This window comes from Salvia hispanica, chromosome 3 (assembly GCF_023119035.1).
Source record: "Salvia hispanica cultivar TCC Black 2014 chromosome 3, UniMelb_Shisp_WGS_1.0, whole genome shotgun sequence".
NCBI classification, from domain to species: domain Eukaryota; kingdom Viridiplantae; phylum Streptophyta; class Magnoliopsida; order Lamiales; family Lamiaceae; genus Salvia; species Salvia hispanica.
In genome coordinates this window covers 26961400-26989333 of record NC_062967.1, presented here as the reverse complement: position 1 = coordinate 26989333, position 27934 = coordinate 26961400, and the positions used below count along the sequence as shown (strand labels likewise).

Below are 27934 nucleotides of genomic sequence, written 5' to 3'. Positions count from 1 at the left end.
TCATTTATCTTTCTTTGAATATCAAGAAGCTATAATAATAACGTAGTAATATCATAAAGCATTTGTAAAGCATGATAAAAATAGGACAATTTCGTTAAATTTCTATAAAATGAATTAATTCTAAAATACCCCTCCGTCCGAATATACAGAATATAATTTTTGGGAATACTATTATGATTTATGAAATTAATACCCCTCCGTCCATTAAATATAGTCCAATTTGTGGACATACCAATTTTAATAAGAAATTGATAAAATAGGAGAGAATGCGAAAAAATAGATAAAGTAAAAAGTATCACTACAAAAATAGGGTATTTACTTAGCACATATTTCCGAGCAGCAATATGTGCTTAGAATTTTCCTAGCACTTTCTGACAGTGCTCGGAATGTTGAAGTAAATATGCACAATCCGAACACATTTCGAGCACGGTCAACGTACTAGGAATACGTATTGCAAATTACGAGCACAAATTGACTATGTTCGGAAACATTTCGAGCACAATGAGCTCAGAAAAATTCCTAGCACAATGACTGTGCTCGGAACATTTTGCTAGCACAATGACTATGCTCGAAAGAATTCCTAGCACAATGACTGTTCTCGGAAAAAAGCCTAGCACAATGACTGTGCTCGGAAAAATTCCTAGCACAAATTAAGGGAAAAAATGAATAAAGTTTGGAAGAGAAGAGGAAAATGAATAAAGTGCGAAAAGAGAAATTTTCTATTTTTAAAAATGAGATTATCTTTTATGAAGATCCCTTTAGACAAAAACGCGACTATTTTTCGTAGACAAGTGGAGTATATTAGGAAGCTTCAATGCATATTCCTATATTGGAAGGAAAAAATAAAATCAAGACAAAAGACTGTTGCAGCCACTCAAATCAAAATCATTTAATATGAAGATGGAGACTTGATTTGTTGCCACTTGCATATAGTGGAGTAGTAATCAACCTTCTTCACTTCACAGATATTTTCTCTTGCACGCCATCGCCTTCAATACTTTTCTCATCATTACTCAATGAATTTTCGCGATTGATTCTTTTTTCCTCAGTATCAAATTTTATGATTTTTTTTCATAAAATTTATTGCCAGAGAAATAAAAACATACCCATACACGTTGACGCTCTTGCTAATTTGCGACGAGGAAGATAAAAAGTTTTTGCAAGAACACGATCTGTGGCCACAAATTTGAAATGTTTATTAATTGCATTTAGATCCCGTTACTTGCATATTTTATTGAGGAAGAAACCAATGATCATTAATAATAGAAATTGACCCTTTAAAACAAAACTCCAACGCAAATAAAAATTAAAATTCTCATTTTATTTGATATAATTATTTGATAGGAGTAGCTCATACTCCTATCAAATAAAAATGAGAAACCGAAATCCTATACAAAGGCATTATATAAATACCCCCTCTCCCCTTCATTTCTACTCACCCCATTCTTGTGTTAACAAGGATTTCTCTTCTCAATCTCACAATTTCTCTCATCTCTATCTCCATTCTCTCTAATTGCTCAAGTTGTTTACTATATTTGTGCAAATTGTTCTTATAATTTACTTCAATTGTCTATCATAATCATCCGGTCATCCCTCACTACTCTTGTTATACTCTCTCTTTATTTTTCAATTTGCAAAAAATGTCTTCATCTCGTCGTGGTGGTGATCGGGGCAAGGGAATTGCCCAAGACCAAGATCAAAGTGGTCGTCGGAAATCAAGGCGCCCTAGTCGTCGTGAGGTTATGGATGAGGTTTCCCGACAAACCGCTATGCGTTTGCAAGTAAGTTGTTCGAATATTAATTTTACAAATTCTTATTTTTGGTACTATACATTATTTATACCGTTTATAACTTTATATATAATATTTGTAGGCCGAAGAAGATCATAGGGCTGCCATGGTACTTAGCAACATGAGCGGCGGCGAAGGTTACGAGTCTTATCACTCTTATGGTAACGTGAATTTATCATCCGACGACGACGGTGGTAATGGTGGAGGATCTGCACAATATCCTCCGACGAGCGCCGGACAAGTTGGTGAAAATGATGAAGCGGTTCCTCCTCCTGAAACTCAAACCGAGCGGGGTAAGGCTAATAAGAAGGCCTTGAAATCGGATATTTTTGTTAAACATTATAAAAAAGTCCCGGTACTAGATGCAACCACTCAAAAAGAGACCAATGAATTTGTCGCATATTGTAACTATTGCGATAAATCCTACCCCTTTTTTGCCGGTGGGGGCTATGGTACTCTCCATCGTCATTTAAAGGCAAAGCATCCGATCGAATATGGGACCGCCAAATCCCAAACCCAACTAAACTTCCCGTCCGGTGCGTCTGAAACAACAGGTACGCCTCTTTTTAAATATGATCATAAAGTCGCTCAAGATGCTATGGTTAGATGGGCTGCAATGAAGCATTTGCCTTTCAATTTTTTTGATGACAAAAAATATGAAGTTACTATGCAAACCGCTTTTAATGTCGGTGCTAAAAGAATACCCGCAACTTCACATCAAAGATCTAACAACAGACAATTTTTTGAGAAGCAAAAAGAAGTAACACGTTTTTTGTCCACCTTGGGTCACAAAGTAAACATTTGCTCTGATGTGTGGACTGATGCTTTTCAAAGAAATTCTTATATGGGCATTACATGTCATTTTTTGGACAATAGTTGGACGTTGCACAAGCGTTTGATTGGTTTTAGACAATTTCCTACGCCACACACCGCACCCGCAATTGCTGCTTTAATTATTCAAGTTTTGAATGAATATAGATTGTGCAATAAGGTCTTTTCTGTTGGTTTTGATAATGCAACCGCTAACACTGCAAGTATTGCCGACTTAATTGCGGCTTGTGCCCCGGTTATAAATGGTAAGTACTTTCATCAAAGATGCATTTGTCATATTTTAAATTTATGTGTACAAGATGCTCTTTCTTTGTGGCAAAAACATGTTGATCCTATTAGAACTGCCGTAAATTTGATCCATTGGAAGCCTCACATTGGTAAGGCTTGGAAGAAATATTGTCATCAAAAGAAGATCAGGTACACAAATTTTACAATTGATGTGTCTACTAGATGGAACTCCACATATGATTGTTTGAACTCTACTTTGGAGCATATAGATTATTTGATTGATTTTTTTAGGACTTATCCCGTTCCTGATTTATATTTATCGCATGCATGTTGGGAGCAAAGCATGAGTTTGTTTAAATTGTTCAAAGGTTTCAAAAATGCGACTGTTGAGTTATCGGGTGTTTATTATTGCACATCTGTTCGTGTTTTAGAGCATTGCATGTATATATCACTTGGTTTTAAGACGGCTATGAAAAATTCCATTACAAATCCTGAGTTGATGTGTGTTTTATATTATATGATTGACAAATGGCTTAAGTATTTCAGTGAGATTCCAACGGTGTTTTTGATTGCAAAGGTTTTGGATCCGAAATGGAAATTAGTCGGTACCTTGAAGATTTTAGAATTTTATTACAACAATTTGAGTTCTATTGATCTTCAACCACTTCGGGATTTGCAATCCGAAGTCAATGAGGACAACAACATACGTTTGTCCGAAACATTCCAAATAAACCTCCCCAATCTCTCCGTCATCAAACATGCATTTGAGTTTGAGTTGCGAACTCTCTTTGCCGAATACGAAGCCAAGTACAACAGTACCCACCAAGTGAGACAACGACCCACCCCTCATCAACAACACAGTTTTGGGTTCTTTCAAGTTGATGACCCCGACGCACAATCCCAATTGGCCGACCTATACGGTTACACCACCAGCGGTAGTTCGTCGGCAAGGAGTACGGTAAGTGAGTTAGATTTATATTTTGACTCACGCTTTTCTTTGAATGAAGATGAAGGTCCCGTTCCCAACCAAATCGACGTCCTCGATTGGTGGGGAACACATGAGAAAGATTTTCCCATCCTTGCATCAATGGCCAAGGAGATTTTTTCAATTCCGGCTTCCACTGTCGCCGTCGAGTCCGCTTTTAGTGTTGGAGGCAACGTCTTGGACGATAGAAGAAGTAGACTATCCGGCCAAAATATGGAAGCCACCATGTTACTTGACGATTGGTGTTCGGCTGACATTAGAGACCAAGAGCTAGATTGGAACACCCAAGTACAAACCGACCAAGACTACTACCCCGACGAAGAAGAAGAACAACAATGAGGTGGAGTGGGAGGTCTACCGCCGATTGCCGAATAGGTAAGTAAGGTAAGAGAACTACGTGGACTTTGATTCCTTAATGTAATTGAGCATTAAGGATACGTAGGCAACCCAACTTAAATTTTAAATTTAAGTTGGGCTCAAGTCCTTTTCCTTTATTTCTTTTTTTTTTCAATTGTTTCAACTTTAAAATATACAAATACAATTATATAATTGTATTTGTATATACTCTAATCGATGAAGAAGACTTCTCTATAAGACTAAATCCGGGAGACTTTTGACAATTCTACCATGATTGTTGATGGTTAAATTAAACTCAACAATTAAGGTTGAATTGCTAAAGGTATCCTCAATTTAGTTATGTAGAAACATCTCCTTCGCCGACTAAGAGTATATATATAATATATTATACTATCTACTTGCATTTATAATTTATTGTTTTTTACTTCAAGATTTTTTATTTAAATTGTTATACAAGCTAACAAGTAACAAGCATGTATTATGTTATGTATTAAGTCTTTTGACTCTTTTGTAATTTCAATTTTCAACATTTGTATTTGTAATATCAACATATCGTTCAAATTTGTATAATTGTATTATTGTAATTTGTAATCATTGTATCAATAAAATTCCAATTGTCCAACTCCAATGTCGACTTCTACTCTATTTGTCAATTGTCATTTTCGTTATATTTATTTATTTGAATAAATAAAATTTTGACAAATAACTAATTGATTTTTTCTTTCAGTTATTATTTTTACCGTCCTGGCCTATTAATAACCAAACGGATTTTTCCAATGTATAAAATAAAAATTCCAATGGCTTTGGCTACTATAACCTTCCCGACCACGATTTTTTGGTATTTTACTGCGAAATAGCAAAGAAATAATAAAATTTCTTTTGCTAGGTGTCAAAAATTTAGTAAAAAAAAAAGAAATAGAAATTAAATGAATAAAGAAAAAGTGGGTTTCCTCGTTTCTATGGTTACTTCTTAAACGGCGAACTACAAGATGTAATTTGTAATTAGCACTATAAATGAATAAATAAATTAAAAAAAAAAAAAAAAACGAAATTGAACCGGCGAACTGGCCCGGAACCGGCCCGGAACCGTCTGAAAACCGCCGGTCTTGAACCGGCTACGAACCGTGAATGAACCGGTTCATGAACCGGAACCGCCGGAAGCTAGGCGGGCCGGTTCAGGTTCAGGCTTTTTTTGAACCGGAACCGCCGGTTCGGAACCGGGAACCGGCGGTTCACGAACCGTGGTGACGTCTATAGGAATGTAATAAAATGCAAACTCTAAATATTGTACAAACTCCAAATTATGATCTGGACCGTTAAAAAATGTCAATAGTTGATAAAATAACATCAATAAAAAATTTCAACACAGTTTCAACGATTGATACCATGTTGACATTGTGTTGACATATGCTGACATCAAAATCTTGATATTGTGTTGACATTGTGTTGAAAAGTTTGAAGTTTGTACAATATCCCACCGTCCCAAGTTACTTGAGTCGTATTCCATTTTGGATTGTCCCAAATTACTTGAGTCATTTTTCTTTATGGCTAAGAACAAAACATCTAATCACACATACTTTATTATTTATTTTGCTTTACCTTCTCTCATATCTCTTACTTTATTTTCTCTTCTACTTTATATTACTTTATTTAACTCATTAAACACAAATTTCTTAAATCCTGTGCCGAAAAAAAACGCCTCAAGTAACGTGGGACAGAGAGAGTATGAGTTTACATTTTATCACTAGCATGTATATAAGTATATAACTATATATAGACCCGGGGAGTCCTCCCATCACCTACTTCTCGGCGTTTAAACCAGTGGCTATCAAAGTTATGCTCACCCGATTCATCACCAATCCGAATCCATCAAGCCTCAAAACAAGGTCCCTACATTGACCATCATTATCATCCGAAGTGATGCAAATTTTGGATCTTTTTGAGAGCACGGGAAGTGGAAAGCGGTGGAATTCCTAAACCAGGTACAGGGAAACAACAGAGCAATCAAATTCACTTCTGTTTTCTAATAAAAAAGTCTTGATCATTGTTCAAGATCAGGGTGAAATGGAACAACTTGCAAAGAAGGTCACGAATATTTGAGTTAGTTCTATCGAGTAGATGAAGTTTTTGCTTAATTGAGCTCTGCTGCAGAACCGGAAAATTTACAAAGCAACGCACATGTTATCACGTTCAAGCAAGAGCCTGCGTAATCATTCAGGCGTGCAAACCACCAACATAATTCACTTACCATATGCTTGTTATAAACTCCTATTGTCATTCTTGATCAGTCATACCGTGATAATGTCAGAGAAACCGCGAAATCCTAGTCGAAGAATATCATCAGCAAGACTGAATGCATGGTGTGGATGGAGAAACTAATGTCAGCAATTTATCATCTGGAATGATAATTAGGGTAGCAACCTTTTCTCTTCTTGCGCTTGAACAGCTCTTCCTCTAGAATTTGATCTCGGGAATTCGTTCCGAATTTCACAACAGGACATCTGAACCTGCATCATAAACAACATCGAGGCTTGGATGTCAAGTTAACTATCCAGAACTCGACCCCCTTCATCGCACTCTCTATCACACGATTAACAACATATACGATCCACCGCCTCCAATCCCAATAACCTTGATCTTGGCTTCAGTACAATTGTTCAAAGAAGGCCAATCTCTCAAGACTCTCAGTAACATTTCACCTCTAAGCATCCACAACTTTGAGTTGCACCCGAAAACCCAACCCGGCCTAGAACAGCCAATACCCCGACCTGCCTCCGAGCATCAGGAGGTTTGAAATAAGGGGAGCTGGGAAGTGCAGGCAGCCATTGATGAAAATAGAAAACTCCAACTTGGTTTATCTGATTGCACAACCAACATATGCAGAAAACCTATCAGCTACATCTCAATTTCAACCTTTCTTCCTGTCTCTGATTCCAATCAGGAAATTGAGCATAATCAGATATAACATGAGTGCAATGCCATATGATATGTTCTCTCACGCATTTCCACGAACGTGTGGTGGCGGAAATGGATTTGGATAAACACGGTGAAGTCCGACCACCGATTAAAGCTTCGTAAGTCTCCAACTAATGATTAAAGCCTTTGATTTCGTATTCGATTGAAAATACTTAGCTGAAAATTCGGAAGAGCTGTAATTCTAGGGTTTTTTCTTCTTACGTTATCGGGCGGATTCAATCAATTCAGCCATTGATTTATGAGCACAAGGATAAATGGCAAATACAGTAAATTGAAAACCAGAGAAACAGAGTAATATACTCCATTCATGCTGATACAGGTAGAGAATAATATGTTGATCTGTTCTACCTTTATAGCTTGGGGAAACCTAATTAGAAGAAACACCAAATGCTTTGCTTGATCCGAACATAGATAGGGGATCTGCATATCAAAATATTGATGCTTTTGCTCTGTTCATATCTTCTACAATGGAGAAGAGAGATAATACCTGGTTCAGATTTTTGGTATAAGATAAGATTACATATCCCTATAGAAACAACTTTCCTCTTCTAATTGCCCTACCAAATATGTTTAGGAGACTCATGAAAAAACATACTATAAGACTATATGAATTCTATAGCTGCCCTCAAAAACTATCCTTAGCCTCCTCAATAAGAACAGCTCAAGCACCTTCTCATTGCTCTCAATTTCTCATTAGCTTTGTATGATTTTGACTGCATTTGTGCTTGTCTTGCCTCTTCCTCATAGTACTGTTAACATTCATCAACCAAATCACTAATCAAGCTTCTTTTTTCCCATAAAATTGAAACACATTGGAGATTTTACTGTATATGATTTACCTGCTGTTTTCTCTTTCTCTCTAACTCAGCCTGTTGTAGATGAGGGAATTTGAATTGATTAGCATCTATAAATTTGCAGTTGCGTATTTTTTTAGCACTGTTTTGTTTGCTTACCAGAGCTTGCTTGAGGTGTAGATTCTCTTCTTTGAGTTGGTTCAGTTCGGCCTCGAGCTCGACCGTGTAAGCCTGCCGGAGAAGCCATACGCTTCGTTAACGGAGATATCGATTTTGGGGAATGGAACATAAGGAATAAGGCTAGTTTACCTGCTTCCTTGCTCTGGATCTTGCAGCAGACTCCCTGTTCTTGATCATTCTCCGTTGCCGCCTCTCCACGACCTTCTCCACCGGCCCATCTAACGTCCGCTTCCGCCCTCCTCTCATCCCCTCGATTCCATCAACTTGGTTCGCTCCCATTCCATCCGACAAAGGGCTGACCGGTGACCCCATTCCCAACCCCCCGAACCCCCCTCCGCTTCCGTTCCCCACTCTCCCTCCGTAGCTCCCCACCGGAGGAGGAGGGGCTTGTGGCGCATATCCACCGCCCCTTTTCATCCCGCCTCCATAGCCGGTCGTGTCTCCCACACCACTCTGTAGTGGCTGATAACCCGAAACAGAGTTGATCCCGGAAGCAGCAACTCCAACAGCCATCACCGGCCTTTGGGCGAATCCCGGCCCCATCGCGGGATGGTTAGTGTTCTGGTACATTCCGAAGGGCGGCTGCTGTTGCTGAGGTGGCGCCATCGTGAAATTATGTTCCCTCACAACCCCGGCCCGTATCAAGAAGTCTTCGAGTGTCATCTCTCCAAAAGTAGCCTGTTTGTGAGTAGTAGTCCCGGGATTCGGAATATGGCCTTGGCCGCCATTCCCGTGATGCTGACTCCCGTGAATCTCCGACCACACCTCGTCTACCGTCTTCCTGCACAGAGGCTCGGGAATGCTGAGTGACCCCTGCCTAGGCAAGCTATGCTGCTTGGCTATTCCCTCCCCATTGCTTTCTTGCAGCTGAAAATGCTGGCCCGGGATGGCGCCAGCGCCATTCATGGCGTGTCCTTGGCCGTGCGCATGCGCATGAGCATGAGCTTGATTTTCCTCGGCGGTCCATATGCTGTTGAGGAACTCATCCATGTTCATGGATCCAAAATTCTTGCCATTCTCAGAGAGAGTGTGTTGGAACTCGTCGAGCGTGAGGGAGTATATCGACGACTGCCGCCCCAACGGCTGATTCTTAGGCTGTTGCTGCTGATCTGATTCCATCGGTGAATCCATTTCTATCTCGGAATCTGTTGTTACCATGTCGGAATTATTGGCCAAGATTTCAAGGAACTTCTTGGATCACTGTTCCACCAATCAAGATCAAGAAATTAAGAAACAGACAAATGAAATGTCCAATTTCGGCGCACATCTTTTATTTTGGAGTTGGTTATGGTTACATAGAGGTAGATGATCAAATTAAATTCAAATCAACCTGATATACTATTATAATTAAGTTACATATTTGTTCATTTTCTATCACTATAGCCACATAATAATCGAGAAAAAAAATTATTTTCAACATCTAGTATTTTTTTTCCTTTTACACCTAATTAGGCCATGTTCATATTGCTTATGTGGGCACAATCCAATACATCTTACCTATTTATATCTTAATCATAATTAGCAAATTTAATTACAAAGAATCTTTTATTATCCTAACTATGCTTAATAAACCCTAACTGAAAATAAGTGAAACTCAAATTAATTAAATTGAACGGATTTAATTACGATTATGCACACAAATTTTTTGCCATATCAAATCCTATCCAATAACTATGTCTACACAAAATTAAAACCTAATGTTGCACACTATTATCATTGAATTATTAACATATAATTATATAACTGAATTACTGAAGGAAGAAAACCTTATTCAATTCAGACTTGAAAAAGAAGATCATAAGATCAAATATATACACTAAAGATGAAAAAGAAGATCACAGCAAATCATAACTCATTTATGAATCATGAATCACAAAATGAAAATAAAGATAAACAGTAAACCATATCTTCAAATAAACAATGAGTATCATATGCCAAACCCTTGATCACAAACAATGGATATAAAGGAAGAATAATCAGTATCTTCTGAGAGAGAGAGAGAGAAGGTTTACATTGGAATCCAATACTTGTAGAGTAGTGGCTGAGCTTGCAAGGGATTGGTTTGCTCAAGGGATAAAGGTCAGATCAATTTTCTAGCTGGCTAGCACCCTATTTTTAAATATCATTAGCGTTTAGCAAATACACACAAACATAAATATATATACGGAAATAAATAAGATTGTATACAACTAGAAATTTTAGTAGCTAGACGACGATATTATCTATATATGTGTGTATTTGTAGAGAGAGAGAGAGGGAGAGAAAATGGTTGTGAAAATGAAGGGGTTTTGAGTTTTATATGTCTGAAAATGGAGTGAATAATTTTGCATGGCTACTGGACACGTCGTGGACACGTGTCGCGTCTACAGCTCCCCTGAGCTACCATCTGCCTTCCACGTGTCCCGTCTCTATCGCAATATAGGCACGTGCGAATTTCGGCCGCCGGACTTCTCCTCTCTTCCAAAAAAACAAAAAACAGTTTAAAAACGGAGCGGATCTCCTAGTCCATATTCTCTACTCCAACCCTAATACACACTCACAACTTAATAAAATAATACTACCACCACTTGACCATCACTTACATATTATAACATTATTTTATTAAGTTGTGAGAGTGTGTATTAGGGTTGGAGTATGAAATGTGGATTAGAAGATTCGGTCCGATTTAAAAATGGTAGTATTATTAAGTACTTAAGTTTTAGTTGATGAGTCTTGACTTATTCATAAGTCTACAATTATCATATTCTCTCTGTCGTTCCACAGTAGCGGAGATGTTTTTTTTCGTCATACAATTTAGAAAATAAATTGTGTAAAAAATTAAATAAAAGAAGAATAAAATAATAAATGAAAAAGATAGATAGATGAAGAGAGAATAAAGTAAAAGAGGGTAAAGTAAGTGAGAAGAAATGAGTTAACTTTTACTAAAATGAAAAATGATTTCACTATTATCGAATGTATCAAAAAGTAAAATGATTCCAGTACTATATGGAACGGATGGACTAGATAATATGATTTATGGGCTGGCTAAATGAAAACTTAAGGGATTGAAGCTCTTACTAAAGGGAGTGAGTTTTTAATTTCATTTATTTAATTAATTATAAATTTATTAAGTTATGATGCAAAAACTATATTAATGTACCAATATCTTTTTTTCTCTGTCCAAACCTCTAAATAATTTTATTTGAACCAATTTAATACTATCAGATAGTAATATTTAACAATTTAATCAACTGAAAATCGATCCTTTTATTTTAATTTCTATTCCTTATTGTTTGAAAACTTTATATTATTAGATTAATAAATCCTATTAATTGACCTCGTTTATCATGCTTTGATCTGTAAGCGATGCTGGATTAAATGTTTTTGTCTTATTCTAGGCTTGCAGAAAAAGATTGTGTGTGGTCAATGCACATTATTACAAAATATATTTAGAATATATATGTATGCTATCGGAAATATTGTATGGAGTAACTAATATGGGTTTTTTCTACAAGTTAGAGTGGTTACCACCGCCATTAAATATAATTACTTTGTAATAATAAATTTGCAGACATTATTTTGATATAAATATAAGACTGAGATAACAAAGTATATTTACAAATTACAAAGTGGCATGGACTAGAAATAGTATATGAATTTTGGTTAATAATAAATATTGAAACTCGCAAACGCCTTTAACTTGGATCTTATTGTTGCTTTGTTATAGAATTCTACATTCAACTGCAAAAATTATGTATATTTCTTCCAATATTTTATAAATATTAGCCTTCGGTGCAATTTTTTGGTGAAGGTGTTAGCGGTGACGAAAGAAATTCCAATTTTATTTTATTAACTCTTTATATCATGTCTTTCACACATGCCTATCAGCCAAAGTAACCAATTTAGTTGAGCTTTATAGGTCAACCAACTCATTAAATTCCTGAGAACAGAAAATTTTCATTAAATTAAACCTTTGGAGCTTCTATTATGTCATTCCACAATGAGCAACTCCACCCTAGCTCAACCTTCAAGAGTTGTTCTTCATATATGTTTTAATGCCAACGCTAAATGTTTTTCACTGAGTCCAGAGGCGGACCCATGTATAACGAGAGTGGGGCTAAAGCCCTCAATAAAATTGTTTTGTAACTTTTTCTTTTATAAATTTTTAAAATTTATTCAAGTTTAATGCAAATTATAATGTAAAATCCCTTATAAATAATCTAAAACATCAAAAAATACTTTAAAACAAATTTAAAACCACAACCCCTATCATTGTTTATTTCTGTGTCCGCCAGTCCAACCTAGGGTTTATGTTTCTCATTTTCAGCACACGTGTGGTATATAAATGTGATATACAAATACAATCTCATAAAATAAAAACACAATACATATATTTTCATATATCAATTGACACATTTTTGCATACGTAAAAACAAGACATACATACTAGTTACGCTCACCCTGAAGAAAACAACAAGATTTGAAACAAAACACTTGCAAAATTAGACGAGACAACCCCACAATGTTATCAAAGTGTGATCTAATGCAAGCACCTTAAGAAACAAGTGCTTGTATGACTGCATCAGCTATTCCATCAGCTAATAGAAACATGTGGCCTGCGCCACGTAGCTCGTGGTAGTGAATCCATGGCAGCCGGTGGACGATCTCACGCTGCAGTATGGCAGGGACGATGCGATCCTCATCACCCTGCCACAGGTGAACTGAGCCTTCGCCTTCTGGAAAGGGGTTTCTCACCTCCGTTGGGTCAAATTCCCACTTCCCAAAGGCGAATGCCAGATCACGGTGAACAGACTCGAAGTCACCCTGCTGCCTTACCTGAGCCTGGATTGCAAATTCAAGTTATATAGCTTAAAACACTCAATCATATGTTTTGGTAATCAAATCTATACGCTCAAAGTAAACCCCTTCTCGAATGAATTAATTCACAAATGAAAATATGTTCAAGGCTGAGAACAAGGGGTGATGTATATGCTAGGAACAGTCTCGACAGAGGTGACACGATGGAATCTTCAGCAGAAGATCAGTGAGGAAAGGATGTCGACTTAGTCTTAGTATTGGCTAGAGGTAAGGAAATCAACAGAGGCATATACATGACATTTCCCAAGAGGTTTAGGTAAAACACGAAAAAGAATTTTTGGGTTTGTACAACGATGGATTTTCAGGTTCGGATATAAGCACAAGACCAATTTTTGAAAAAACTAATAGTTTGAATTTCACTTTTGCTGTTGTGTGCATTCAAGAATATAGTAACCATTACCACATACTCCTGTCGTAAAGAGAGCAACCTTGGCATTAGTTCTGCATCTTGACGAGAGAAAATTTTGGGGCTGAGACTGATAAGACTCACACCAGGAAACAGCTTTTGGGTGTTCCACCAGTAGTTAAGCCACGGTGCATAGTGAGCTACACGAAGCCCCCATTGGTCCTGAGGAAGAAGCTGCTTATATGCTTCTGCAGTGAGGTTCGAAGGAATACCTTTCCACCAATAATTCACCACTGGTGCAACCAGAGCCACTCCTGCCAACCTGCACACCGTTGTACTCAAAATTCAATTACAACGACGAAGGAACTGCTTTAGGCTTTAAAAGCCAAAAAATAAAAGAAATCGAATTTCAAGCAGTGATACGATATTACAAAACTACGAAGAAATGTACCTGTGAGGAATGTACTTGAGGCAGGTCCACACAATCTCCCCACCCAAGGATAATCCAGCAACGTAAAATTTGGATCCTAAAGCCAACTGATCAGCAAGCTCCTCGATGTCAGAAGAAATGCTTCTAAGTGTCGCGGAAGGGTTAGGATCACTCTCTCCATAACCAGGCCGATCAAACGAAACAATATAAATCCCTCGGCTTTCAACAATATCCTGTTTGTGAGGCAAAGCAATCCGAAAGAGATCAGCTCATACACTGCTTTTCATAACTACCAGGCAAATACAGGAAGAAGCGTTACCGGGGAGAGCCCTGCAGTTATAAGAGACATGTCATGCCTGCAAGCACCGAAGCCATGGACAAGCACGATCTTGTGCTTCGCATTATCCTTTTGTACCCCAAATTCGTTGTAGGCCAAGTGCCTTCCATCCTTGAGCTGTATTCTTGTAGCTGTAACCGGAGGCCCGTCTTTCGAGCCACAGATCTTCGGCGGGGGAGGCTTCGTTGCCTGATAAGCCCAACCCAAGATCCCCACAAAGAAAACCAATACAAGTTTCTTGAAAATCCCTTAAACAATTGAAAATCGAGGGCACAAATATCACACATTTGGCCTTAAAATGCAAATGAAAGTCATCTCTAGCTCTAATTTATGGATTTGATCAATTATCAGATCAGAAATAGAGCTATATATTGTAGCCTAATCAGTCAATTCCCAATATCAAAATCACCAATTTCTACGATTAGGCAACACTGAAGCTTACATATGTTATGCAAGAGCAATATAATCAACTTAATCATACGCATAAACCGTAAAAAAAACTAAATTTAGTAAACTGAAATGGGCATTTGATGAAGAAAATTCGACAATCACCAAGCGAAATGCCAAACTTAAAATTGAGGCAGAAAAAAAATGAAAGCTCACCTGAACTTTTTGAAGGAGAGTTGGATTTAGGTTTGCGAGTGTGAGCTCTTGCAGAAGAAGCTGAGATTTTCCTGGTCGTTTCACTTTCATCCGCCATTGAAAAAATTGCTGGAACTTAGGAGTTGGACATGCAGAAGAAAGTATACGAAGCGATAAGATTTTGTAATTATTACTCAGTATTTTTAATTCTTGTAGTGTGGAGTACCACTGTACCAATATGGGACAATGGGAGTGGATCTCTGCTGCTGTGGAAACACAGGAGGGACTGTTGTGCCATAAAGCCATCCGCATGATTTAAAATAAAGATTATGTATCATTTATGTGCGAAAGTCAAAAGTTAGATATCATAAATGCAGTTCACTCTTAATAATTTGTTGAATAATGTCTTTTATTATAATCCATTGTTGAGCATAATTTTTAGTAATTAAAATTTTATCGTTTAAAATTATAACTAATAGTATTATCATAAATTAATATAATATCAATAGTTTATTTAAAATATTAATTAGAGTTTGTTGATAATTTGTTTTGGACTAAAATTTTAGTGATTATTTTTGTTAGCTCATAACTTTTGGTTAAATTTTGAGTTATAATTTATGGTATTGGAAAAAAATAAATGAATACTTCATCCGTCTACGAATAAGATTCCCGTTTTTTCATTTTAGTCCGTCCGCAAATAGGAGTTCGATTCATTTATACTATAAATGCTAACATGTGTCATATTCCACTAACTCATTCCACTCACATTTCATTTAAAACTAATAAATACAAGAAAGACTCATATACCACTAACTTTTTGCACTCACTTTTCTTAACATTTATTAAACTCATGCCGAGAAGAAATGAGGTTTCCATTCGCAGACTAAGGGAACATAAAATTAATAATCACTAAATTTGAATATAAAATGAGTTTTGTAATTTGATAAATTTTTAGTGCAAAAAATGTCGCACTTGTAGGATGATACGGGATATTATGAGCTATTTTTTGGTGTGTTAAGTGGAGAGAAAAAATTTATTTTTATATTAATGGGACAGATAACTTTTTCTAAAAATAGAAATGTGATATTTCTAGTGTGACAAACTATAAAAGAAAGTGTGACATATTATATGGAATGGATGGAATACATTAATTTATGGGTCATCCGCATCCTTGTCTCAATACCGTCTCTTAACCGCCTCATCCTTTCACTATTCATGGGCCACACTGCACTTTTTACCTTATCTCTTAACTAAGAGACAACACATGCATCCTTTCATCTTTTAACCATCTCATTCCTTAACTATTCATTCAATTTTCAACAAATTCACTCAATAAAAACGCACTTCATTTATAAAAGACAAAATACAATTTAAAATCATAAAAAAAATAAAAAAACACATAATTAAAATCTTAAAAAAAAATAAAAAAGACATAATTTAAAATACTAGAAATTAAAAATTGCACACTTAAATTATAAAAACTACTCCGCCGGTGAATCATTCCCCGAAGGCGGTGCACAAGCTAAATGGAGGCGGAATACCAAGTTGACTTGCCAGATACTCAATGCCGGCAAGATGGACTTGATATTAAGCAGGCGTCATGCGGGAAGTGTCAGCCATCGTGGATTGTGAGAGTGTAGTGTTTGTGTGTGGAAAAAAATGGTGGCGGAATTGGGTTATTTATAGATGAATGTGGGAAAAAAAGAAAAAAAAAAATTGCAAAAAAAGGGTAAAAGAAATACGGCTGAAAGAAATGGTCAATTTTTTTTTCCAGATTTTTAAAAAAAATACTGTAATAATTAGAAATAGCCTTAAATCGATGTACACTCGCAGAGCTAGCGAGTGGGCGTCACGCCCCAATCGCTGCTCGCCACGTGGCCGACGCGCGTTGCGAGACAGCCCGCCAACCACCCCTCCCCTCGGGCTACGAGATGCGACGGAGCACCCGCATCGGCATCTCGATGCAGTCTCATCTCGCCGGGACGAGACCGAGCCCGCATCGAGACACCGATGTGATGCTCTAATACTCTTAGTTAATGCTCAACAAAGTATTACTATAAGAAATATTAGTGCAAATATTAACTTTGAATCACAGGCCAAATAAATTAAGGATACTACAACGAAAAATTGTCAGCTAAATGAAAAGGTTTTAAAGGCTATAACAATTGAAATAAAACGGTGCCATATTATGGCAAAGCAGCCCTGCTGTGTATCCACCACAGCGGATCCACTCCCATTCTAGTTTATAGTGTTACACAGCTCCTATTAATTAATACACATAGTTTTACCTTTTTTATTTTAAGTCACAAAGAAAATAATTCAACTTTTTATTCTTATTGAGTTACTTTATGATATGCAAATTATTTTAGCTTTCTATTCTTCCCTTCATTATTAATTTACATTAAAATTTAACTAGTGGGCGATTATAAATATATTATGTAGTTGTCGGTTTATTAAATAAAATAATGAAATGTAGTCTAGATTTGTGAGATTGTGTTAATTGGAAGGGGCGGCTGACTAAATGTTTTTCGCTGGGTCCAATCCAAAAGTTCTATTTCTTGAATCTGCCATTGTCACCACCCATATATGCGTGGCATACAAATGTGATGTTTATGGAGTATAATACAATCTCATGCTCTTCCCTCGTAGTTAAGTCGTTATTTTTATTTTAAAAAGTTCCTTTATAGTTGAATCATTTTCATATATAATACTCCTTCCGTCCCACTTTAGGAGTCCCGATCACTTTTGCACACTCATTTTGTAAAAATTATTAAAAAATAGTTAAAGTAGAGAAACGTTAAATAAGAGAGAAAATAATATAGAGAAGATTTTAACAAAACATGTGTATAAGTGATCGGGACTCCCAAAGTGGGACGGAAGGAGTAACTTTTTACTCTCCCTTACTTTATTCTATTACTTTATTCACTTGTTACTTTATCCTCTCTGATTATTTCTCTTTCTTCCTTTTTTATCTATTTATTTAACCCACTCAACATTTCTTTTTTAAACTCTATGCCGAAAAGTTTCATCTCTTTTAAACTCTATGCCGAAAAGTTTCATCTCAACTATGAGAGAACGGAGGGAGTATACAGTACAAAACAAGACATTTTCATATATCAGTTGAGACATGATACAGCATGGCACGCATTTCTACATACGTAAAAAAAGGACAAACATACGAGTTCTAGCCATCTTGAAGAAAACAAGAATAAATATAGACTAGAGATACTAAAATTATACACAAAACAATCCCATAATGTTACCAAAATGTGATACGAATTCATGTAAACCTTATGCAAGCAGCCTAAGAAACAAGTGCTTGTATGACTGAATCAGCTATTCCATCAGCATATGGAAACATGTGGCCCGCGCCACGTACCTCATGGTAGTGAATCCATGGCAGCCGGCGGACGATCTCACGCTGCAGTATGGCAGGGACGAGGCGATCCTCATCACCCTGCCATAGGTGAACTGAGCCTTCGCCTTCTGGAAAGGGGTTTCTCACCTCCGTTGGGTCGAATTCCCACCTCCCAAAGGCAAATGCCAGATCACAGTGAAGGGACTCGAACTCACCCTGCTGCCTTACCTGTGCCTGGATTGTACATTCAAGTTATATAACTTCGAATACTCGATCACATGTTTTGGTAATCGAATCTACACACGCAAAGTAAACCCCTTCTTGAATGAATTACATTTATTTTCAGTGCTGCAAAACTCAGCATGGTATAAGATATTGACATGATTTGCTATATATAGTATAGAGGGTGAAATATGGCTAGGAAACAGTTTTGACAAAGGTGGCGGCATCTTCTGCAGAAAATCGGTGAGGAAAGGATGTCGACTTGGTTTTAGTATTGGCTAGACGATATGCATAAGGATAAAGGTAAGGATATCAGCCGAGGTAAACGCATGACGTTCCAAAGAGGCTTTGCTTCACCTAGTTCATTTAATCATGGATTTTCAGGTTTGGACAACAATGACAGTTTCGGGTTTAAAGGAGCACATTGCCACCTAGAAAATCGAGTAATATATATAGCACAAAATTGATAAGTATGCAATTAGTGGATGATTTTTCTTGTTGTGTGCATTCAAGAATACAGTAACCAACCATTACCATAATATCCTGTCGTATAGAGATAATCCTTGGTATTAGTTCTGCATCTTGACGAGAGAGAACTTTGGGGCTGTGAACGATAAGACTCAGACCAGGAAATAGCTTTTGGGTGTTCCACCAGTAGTTAAGCCACGGAGCATAGTGAGCTACACGAAGCGCCCATTGGTCCTGAGGAAGCTGCTGCTTATATGCTTCTGCAGTGAGGTTCGAAGGAATACCTTTCCACCAATAATTCACCACTGGTGCAACCAGAGCTGCTCCTGCCAACCTGCACGCCATTGTACTCAAAATTCAACTACAACGTACCTGTGAGGAATGTACTAGTACAAAACTACGAAGAAATGTACCTGTGAGGAATGTATTTGAGGCAGGTCCACACAATCTCCCCGCCCAAGGAGAATCCAGCAACGTAAAATTTGGATCCCAAAGCCAACTGATCAGCAAGCTCCTCGATGTCAGAAGAAATGCTTCTAAGTGTTGCGGAAGGGTTAGGATCACTCTCTCCATAACCAGGTCGGTCAAATGAAACAATATAAATCCCTCGGCTTTCAACAATATCCTGTTTGTGAGGCAAAGCAAAAAGAGATCAGCCCATACACTGCTTTTCATAACCATCAGGCAAATACAGAAAGAAGCATTACCGGGGAGAGCCCTGCAGTTATAGCAGAGACGTCATGCCTGCAAGTATCGAAGCCATGGACAAACACGATCTTGTGCTTCGCATTATCCTTTGGCACACCAAACTCTTTGTAGGCCAAGTGCCTTCCATCCTTGAGCTGTATTCTCGAAGATGTAACCGGAGGCCCATCTTTCGAGCCACAGATCTTCGGTGGGGGAGGCTTTGTTGCCTGATAAGCCCAAGCCAAGATTCCCACGAAGAAAACCAATAGAAGTTTCTTGAAAATCCCTTAAACAATTGAAAATTGAGGGCATAAATATCACACATCATGGCCTTAAATGCAAATGAAAGTCATCTTTAGCCCTAATTTATGGATTTGAGCAACAATCAGATCAGTTATAGCCCTAATTTCCGAGTCACACCTCTAGTTTGCTGTAATCAGTCAATTTCCAATATCAAAATCACCAATTTCTACGATTAGGCAACACTGAAGCTTACATATGCTATGCAAGAGCAATATAATCAACTAAATTATACGCATGAACCCTAAAAAACTAAATTTAGTAAACTGAAACGGGCATTTGATGAAGAAATTCGACAATCGCCAAGCGAAATGCCAATCTTAAAATTGAGGCAGAAAAAAAATGAAAGGTCACCTGAGTTTTTTGAAGGAGAGTTGGATTTAGGTTTGCGAGTGTGAGCTCTTGCAGAAGAAGCTGAGATTTTCCTGGTTGTTCCATCCGCCATTGAAAAAATTGTTGGAACTTCGGAAATGCAGAAGAAAGTAGACGAAGCGGTAAACGTTTTTAATTATTTTTAATTTATTATACTCCTCCTTATTTAATTTAATTAATACACGTAGTTTTACCTTTTTGATTTTAAGTTACAAAGAAAAATTATTGTATAGTACTTTTTATTTTATTGTGTTTCTCTATGATATGCAAATTAATTATTTTTTGAAAAATTATTATCAACGCAACCAGCGACGAAGCCACACTGGGGCCTGGGGGGCCCCCAGCTATTGAAATTATTACTATATATTACATATATTCCTATCATTTATAGGTATGTTTGCTAGTTGAGTTGGTGTGATGTTTAGCCTCTCCTACCTGAAGTCAGCTGTTCGAATCTTGGTAACAACTTTTTTCTTCCTTTTTCTTAGTACAGCTGAATCTTGGCAACAACCTTTTTCTTCCTTTCTCTTAGTACTATTTATTTTATTTCCTCAAAAGAACTTATTTCAATTACTCTTAAATACTGATATATAAATACAATAATTTATTTATAGTCTATTTTTTAGTTTAATACTTTATTTATAGTATAGTAGTAGTAGTTATTTTTCTGGCTACTCTATTTTTTTAATACTTTAATTATGGTAATTATTTATTATTCTGGTCTATTTTTTAAGTTATTTTGAATGATAAATACTCCCTTCGTCCCAAGGAAGATGACTCATTTCTTGGACGGCACGGGAGTTTATGCAATTTTGTTTTGTGAAGTAGAGATAAAAGTAGTTACATTTTTAGTAATGAGTCATCTTGGTTGAGACAAACTAAAAAGGAAAGTGAGTCATCTACGGAAGGAGTTTGTAATTATTTTAAAACACAAATATACATTGCTAGTCTATTTTTTAAATCACAGATCTTTGATTATTTTAAAACATAAATTGATCAAAAAATACAGAGAGCTTTACTGAAAGGCTACTGTAAGATTTCGATTAATGAATATGTGTGAAAAATGATAAATGCTTTGTTTGAATTTACTATTGTTAAAGAGAAATGTTATTAATAGTAGTAGTATTTAAGATGCATGTATGGTCATTTTCACGACATTGTGCAATTTGTGACGTCGGGATTGATTTTTACTAAAGTTGTCGTATATATCTCTAGTTTCTAACACTACTATTTACCTAATTACCATCTCTATATGTCACTATTCCTCCCGCTCATGTTGCAATTATTTACCGGGACATTGATGCCGGTGTAAAAAATAGCTCATAATTATAAACAATTTTTGGACCCCCCAGAAAAAAATCCTGGCTTCGTCTCTGAACGCAACGGAGATAGTGGTTTAATTATTTTTTTTCTGTGTTCGTTTCATATTTAAATGGAACACCTTCTGTGTATTTTTTTTATTAATTACTAAGATTTTAGTTGCGTATACTAAATTCATTATTATCAGCGTTTTTCACGTTTTCTACTTATTTATTACTTTTATCATAATTATAGTATCAAATGTTTTAGTTATAGTAATTCATCAAAGAAATTAATAAATTTAAATATAAATTATGTATGTACTAATATGGGAAAAGATAGCTCCATCCATCTCATTTAAATTATGCACTTTATTTTTTCATAAGAATCAAGAAATATATTACTAGTATTAATAAATTAATAGAGAGATTAAAGTAAGAAATAAATAGTAAATAAAATATACTAAATGATAAAGTATATGCACTTTATTTTGACGTAAAAATCAAGAAATATACTATTCCGTGTTTAATAATTTAATAGTGAGATTAAAGAAAGGGACAAACCCTAAATAAAATATATAAGAGATAAGGAACGTGATCAAACGAAAAACTTTAAATATTGTACAAACCCAAAACTATAATCTGCATGGACTATTGAGACATGTCAACAGGTCACAAAAAAGTATCAATAGGAAAATGTGAACAGAATTTTAACGATAGTCAATGATTGATGTTGTGTTGATATTGTGTTGACATTAAAATATTGAAATTTTACCCTATGTTTATATTATATTTTGAGTTTGTATAATATATAAGTTTGCATTTTAGCATCATTCTAAGAGATAAAGTATACAGGAAAAAATAGTTAATTTTTGTTAAAAGATAAAAAGAGATTTTATGCAATAATTTTTTATATGTTAAATGCATAAAAATTTAAATAGAAATAATATTGTTTTTAGTTTTAGAAATTAGTTATTTTTCGTTCAACAGTTTGAAGTTTGAACATGTACGTCTATTATATATTCGTATTTTATGTTCAATCTTTATCTATATCTATTTAAACCATTTGACTAAATAATTGGATGGTTGAAAGTTTGAATAAGCTGAATGAGACAAGCATCAAGGCGTCGTCATCTTTTGTGATAGTCAATTTAAAATCGATTATTTTGAAGAGAAATTTTTGACTAATAATAATATTATGAATATATTATTGCTGAAACTTAATTAGTTGGTAACATAATGTTTTTTAACTATTAAACCAATGTTGATAGTTTGAATCACCACGGTCACAAGTAAATATGAAACCATTATTCAAATCTTTAATACTCTCTGTCTCATTTTAGGAGTCCCGATTAAGTCGGCACAAATTTTAAGAAATGTAAAGGAAAGTTGGTGAAAAAAAATAGTGGAATGTGGGTCCTACTTTTTTATATTAGTTTTATAATAATATGTGAGTGGAAAATGGTTAATGGGATGTGAGGTCTAGTACTATTTATGGAATATAGCCCTTGATATGTTTGATGAAATGTGTCAGAGGGTTGCGATTGAGTCTGATTTTGGGTTTCCCGATTTAGGCAGTTTTTTCAAGCGTGCATACGAGCCTGATGTTTGTCAAAGGATTTTTATTGGTTGGAAAGATCCTTGCTGCTGCAAATCTCATGGGGAAAGAGGAACTGTGTGAGTGTAATGAATGGGTTATGCAAAAGTGAGGGAGGAGTAGTAGTGCGGTGAATAAGTTTCCGTATGTAGAATCAAGAATATCAGTTGGGAATATATGACATTGGGCTCGAACCCCTTGATTATAACGCCAACGCATTTTGGCATGCCATCACTCTCCAGGATGATCCCAACCGCGGCAGAATATGATGATCATAGGTCACTTGACATGAGGTTAGATAAACGATTCACTTTATTTGTGTTTTAAAAGCCCAATCTAGGCATGCCATCACTCTCCAGGATGATCCGAACCCACGTTTCAACGCAGCAAGCGCTAAGAGCACATAAATACGGAATCCGGTACTCCGCTACATGCACAAAGCTCTTGCATGCCTCCCTCCCTTTTGGCAGAACAGAGACCAACTCTTTGTATTATGGAGCATATTGATGAAAAGACCCCTTATGATAAGTCATTACATTGTGATGTAGCTGCAAACCTAATGTTTATATTTACGATATATTCATCATCATTAAAGAGATTAAAAATGGTAGAGACGACAAGTCCATCACAAAAATGTATTCCCTTCGTCTTGTTGGATTTTCATCCTCTTTTCACTAATTGATGAATCGGAATTTCTGCATCTCTAGGATTTTCTTCTTTCGCTAATTGATGAATCAAATCATAGATTCATTGGTATCAGAGAGACCACAACCGGATATCAGGTTCGACTCGCTCAGGTTATTCCGATTGCCTAGTTATCTTTATAGTTAGAGTAATTCTATAGCATATCGCTTCGAGTTCCGGTCCATCAACCACTAATTAAAATTTTAAATTATTTATCAAAAATTAGAAGCTATAGAAAATCTTTTTATATGAATGATTTAATTACTCTCAGTGCCCGCTTTCTTGTGATCTCATTTGATAAAGATGATCACATTTGGGAATTGCATAGTGAAGCTAGTCCTCACCTAATGTCGTGTCATATAATTCAATAATTGAAGGGTTAGATATCATAGAGAGAATGATGATGGACATTAATTTTTACGAGTATTGTATCTGAAATTTTTAGGAAGATAGTGTTCTATTTGGTATGAGAAAGAAACTTCTTATGTTAAAATTACATCTTATGAATAGATGTATGTATTGTGTTGTATTTGTGCATCTTGGATTAACACTTAGTGTTACGGTTTAAGTTGACGGTACTGTTCTATTTGATATGAGAAAGAAACTTGTAATTTCTTCATCTGCATTGTGTTATAGTACTATCTGTATATCTTATGTATGTAAAACCTTATGGAGAACATTCTTTTGATGATTGAATGTTTATCAAGTTTTATATAATTCTTGAAACAACTTTTTGATTATCTCTGTGTTCAGCTTCCTGAATAAAGAAAATGTGGTGTGAGAAAAAGCTGTGAATCTCATCCTTTACTCTGACTAGTATATGATGAGAATCTCATGAAGAAATTATAAGTACTCCATTAGTTATAAAAAAACACTGCATTGTCTAGTAATATAACGCGTCTTTTAATAAAAGTTGGACAAAATGACCACAATTTATCATAGTAATTCCTTTTCAATTGTTGATAGGGGATATTATTGTTTGTTAAATAGAAAAAGGAAATATAATATTATAATAATGCTATTTGAGAAAAATTTTCCCAAAAAATAGGAAAGTTGGAAGTACATAACAAATTTTTTTTTAAATGTGAAATCTAGCTTCGACCGTAGCGAGTAGTGATGTAACCTTATTGTGAGTTTAACTTATTTTTTCATATGTTAAGTAGTATACATCAATGAATTAGACTAAATCAATGAATGAGAGACTGCATCTAGTTTTGTATAATCAAACAACTAATAAATGTTGGATTATTTTGGTAGAACTGTATATCTTAGAAGTACTTGTTAGAAGATCTATAATGCAAGGGAGCGAGATATATATCTAAAATTGTAGGACATGGAGAGAATATATCATCAATAAGAGCTTAAACAACTTTAATTTTATACTCCAGGATGTCAAATTCTTTTTTTAGTTGTACGTGTATAAACGATGAATTTACTATAATTAATCTCAATTTTGAGATATAAATATTTATGAAATGATTTAAAGCTCATAAAGGAGATTGGACTACATATTATTTTCTAGAATAAAATAAATTATTTTGCACATGGAAAGATCATGTAGAAATATTGCTGAAATTGATGGATGATATATTGGGCTCAATTAGATTTAGGACCCAATTAAATGCCCAATAGGCCCTACCAAGATTGAAAAACTAAAGAGGCTGGACCATGAAATCAAAAATAAAAAATAAAAAATCTTTCTACCTCTTTTCAATTATACTCCAATAATAACAAAATTACATCCTACCATTTTCCAGCTAATTACACACTGGTGTTAGCCGTTTTAAAAGACATGGACAAAATGTCATTTTGAACTTAAATAGATGTCTTGTTTCGTCCAATGTCCACATGTTTTAAACCGGTTGCTGCAGCCAAAAATTATCAAAAAGGATGAAATAATTGCGAAAACTCAAAGCTTGTAATTTATAGTACTAGTAGTATTTTTCAGATTGTGAAAGTGTAAAATTGACCAGAGTTCGACCACCTTTCCTGATTTATTTGACAATTTTAATTTGCGACGAACAAATAACACATTGCTAATTAATGACTTCCCACATCACAATCCCAATAGGAAATGAACTATTTTTCCTAAGTAACCAAAATCATAAAAACTACCACACCTATTTCTTGCTGGGCTTGGCGGCGGCGGAGCTAGATCCGGCGGCGGCCTTAGTGGATAGGCGTTGCTTGAGCTGGTAAAGCAGCGTTTGATTCTCTTGGTTGAGAAGCTCCGCCTTCTTCCTCAGCCTCTCATTCTCTTGCATGATGCAGTAGTTCTCCATCGATAGCTCCGAGTTCGCCTTCTCCATTCTCTCTCAAAACCTTAAATAATTTTTGAAGAAACTGTTGGCAATAGAAACTAAAACTAAAATACAACTATATACTATCAGTGTAACATGAGAACTGAAACTATTTTAATAGGGCCTCATGGGCCTTTCTTCTTATCGCCAGTTGATTTTATGACGTAACCCGTGAATTTCTCTTAATTAGACACACATAGTATATCATTTTTATGGAATTAAAATAATATAAAAAAACTAGTGTTTGGGTGTGTGAGTCATCTTCAAATTTGTGGTTTCTAAAAAGATTTAGATTTACCTTTTCACTGAAACAGGAGAGGGAGTTTGTTTCTTGGTATAGTGAGGAAAAAGGAAGAGGATAGTACTAATACTATATCTAGAGAGAGAGAGAGAAATGTGTAAAGTGTAATGATGGGTGTGAAAAGGGCAGGATTTAAATGGTGCATGATGAGTTTGGAAGAAGGGGGCTAGGATGCTGCATGTGAATTATGGCGATTGCAGCAGCTGGGATACAGGGCCCAGGGCTATTTTCGTAATTTCACGCCCACTCTAAATGATGAGGATGCTTGCAATCATGGTTTGGATTGGTATATCATCATCACCCCATATCCCTACATGATTCTTTTGCTTGTGGGGGTGTCTGGTTGAACCGGAACTCAACCGACAATTTTATTTTTATTTTTAATCTTAACCGGCCTTTAATTCGTAGCATAATCGGAATATAGTTTCACGTGACTTTGAACTGAAAATCGATAGAAATTGAGAAAACGTCTCAGGTAACTTTGAACAACATTGGACGAAGAGAGAGTATTTCTCTTTTATAAACTAGTGGTTGTGATTCGGAATTTATGGTTATGGTTCTAAGAGAAGCGGACCAATAATTGACCCGGCAAGTGAATTCATGGTTCGAAGTTGAATCGGTAACCGGAGATTTCGATTTTGGTTCAAAATCAGTAGTTTTGACTTTTGAGTGATTTTTTCTGATTTTCCATAAAATTTTTGCAGCATTACTGATTCTACACAATTTTCCCTGTTTATTCTGATTTTTGGGCCAAAGTCGATGATTATGAATTTATGATGGCAAAGATTTTGTGCAATATTTTACTCACAATTGCAATTCTATTCTTCAACTTAAATAAACCGGAATTTATTTTCACAACAAAGTTTAGTCCAGTGGGCCTTAATCCATGGTTCGAGAAATGAAGCCCAATTTTACATAATTCGTTGCTAATAAGCTTCATTTAGGATTTTTATCCCCCAATTTAACATATTAATAATCCAAGAAATAAAATATAGTCCTAATAAGGACAGTGTATCCATTTTATATTTTATCTGTCAATATAATATAAAAAGCGAGATAAATATATTTTCTATGTCCAAAATTTCAATAAACTTTTAAGCTTTTGTATTTCCAAAAAAGACACAACATAAAAAATACGGACATGTTTCCAAACAACTTGGAATATAGTGATGAAAAACCAACAAAAACTCTTTTAATTTACTGAAAATTTGTTACTCAAATTTTTTCAGCAAACAGCAAATTAATAGTATGTGCTAATGCTATATTCAGTAAGGCCAAAGTATCCCCACAAAATCAAAATTCAAGCAATTAGTTGGAACCATACACTGAATCAAAATTTGTAATTAAAAGAACAATACTATATTGCTGAAATAGGTCAGACTTCACTTCACTTTGGGCTGGGCCCTAAAAAGATATCATGTTGTCATCATCCACTTGTTCAGTTAATGATGATTAGTGAGGACTTGTACCTTCCTTAATTAAAGGAAATAAGAATGGATTAATTAATGATTGCAATTAATGTTAAGCTTGTATCAATTGCAATCTCCATCATCCGAGTCATCACACATTTCTGCAAGTGGATATAGACTTGACATTTTTGTGCTTATGTGCATCTGTATATAGATATTTGAGTATCTAATTGTTCGATTTAAAT

General features: G+C 35.6%; 5 protein-coding genes across 8 annotated transcripts; all 5 read right to left on the bottom strand.

Annotated features, from left to right (window-relative positions):
* Window positions 1–5912: 5912 nt before the first annotated feature.
* On the bottom strand, window positions 5913–7593 carry LOC125216203. 2 transcript variants are annotated; one of them, XR_007175391.1, is made up of 5 exons: window positions 7516–7593; window positions 6891–7049; window positions 6613–6698; window positions 6440–6514; window positions 5913–6164 (listed from the first exon to the last, which is right to left on the bottom strand). XR_007175391.1 is itself a non-coding variant. In XM_048117859.1 (4 exons), the coding sequence occupies exons 1-4, from the start codon at window positions 7591–7593 to the stop codon at window positions 6496–6498; spliced, it is 342 nt and encodes a 113-aa protein (XP_047973816.1). In that variant the 3' UTR covers window positions 5913–6495. The 2 variants fall into 2 exon arrangements, 1 of the variants encoding a protein (XP_047973816.1); XM_048117859.1 differs by having other exon boundaries at window positions 5913–6514.
* Window positions 7594–7643: 50 nt separating this feature from the next.
* Window positions 7644–10401, bottom strand: LOC125216202 (protein ABSCISIC ACID-INSENSITIVE 5). Its single transcript, XM_048117858.1, has 5 exons — window positions 10154–10401; window positions 8271–9341; window positions 8121–8192; window positions 8007–8036; window positions 7644–7916 (listed from the first exon to the last, which is right to left on the bottom strand). The coding sequence occupies exons 2-5, from the start codon at window positions 9297–9299 to the stop codon at window positions 7815–7817; spliced, it is 1233 nt and encodes a 410-aa protein (XP_047973815.1). The 5' UTR covers window positions 9300–9341; window positions 10154–10401; the 3' UTR covers window positions 7644–7814.
* A 2085-nt stretch (window positions 10402–12486) lies between these two features.
* Window positions 12487–14924, bottom strand: LOC125214961. Of its 3 annotated transcripts, none has more exons than XM_048116223.1 (5): window positions 14715–14917; window positions 14094–14359; window positions 13796–14007; window positions 13399–13666; window positions 12487–12962 (listed from the first exon to the last, which is right to left on the bottom strand). In XM_048116223.1, exons 1-5 carry the CDS (start codon window positions 14809–14811, stop codon window positions 12675–12677), a joined length of 1131 nt encoding a protein of 376 aa, XP_047972180.1. In that variant the 5' UTR covers window positions 14812–14917; the 3' UTR covers window positions 12487–12674. The 3 variants fall into 3 exon arrangements, with proteins under 3 accessions (XP_047972180.1, XP_047972181.1, XP_047972182.1); XM_048116224.1 differs by having other exon boundaries at window positions 14094–14300; window positions 14715–14907; XM_048116225.1 differs by having other exon boundaries at window positions 12822–12962; window positions 13427–13666; window positions 14715–14924.
* Window positions 14925–17780: 2856 nt separating this feature from the next.
* LOC125214963 lies at window positions 17781–20242 on the bottom strand. Its single transcript, XM_048116226.1, has 5 exons — window positions 20083–20242; window positions 19449–19714; window positions 19155–19366; window positions 18808–19075; window positions 17781–18285 (listed from the first exon to the last, which is right to left on the bottom strand). Exons 1-5 carry the CDS (start codon window positions 20171–20173, stop codon window positions 17998–18000), a joined length of 1125 nt encoding a protein of 374 aa, XP_047972183.1. The 5' UTR covers window positions 20174–20242; the 3' UTR covers window positions 17781–17997.
* A 5356-nt stretch (window positions 20243–25598) lies between these two features.
* Window positions 25599–26388, bottom strand: LOC125212391 (protein LITTLE ZIPPER 3). Its single transcript, XM_048112550.1, has 2 exons — window positions 26278–26388; window positions 25599–26001 (listed from the first exon to the last, which is right to left on the bottom strand). Exon 2 carries the CDS (start codon window positions 25986–25988, stop codon window positions 25800–25802), a length of 189 nt encoding a protein of 62 aa, XP_047968507.1. The 5' UTR covers window positions 25989–26001; window positions 26278–26388; the 3' UTR covers window positions 25599–25799.
* Between the last annotated feature and the right edge of the window lie 1546 nt (window positions 26389–27934).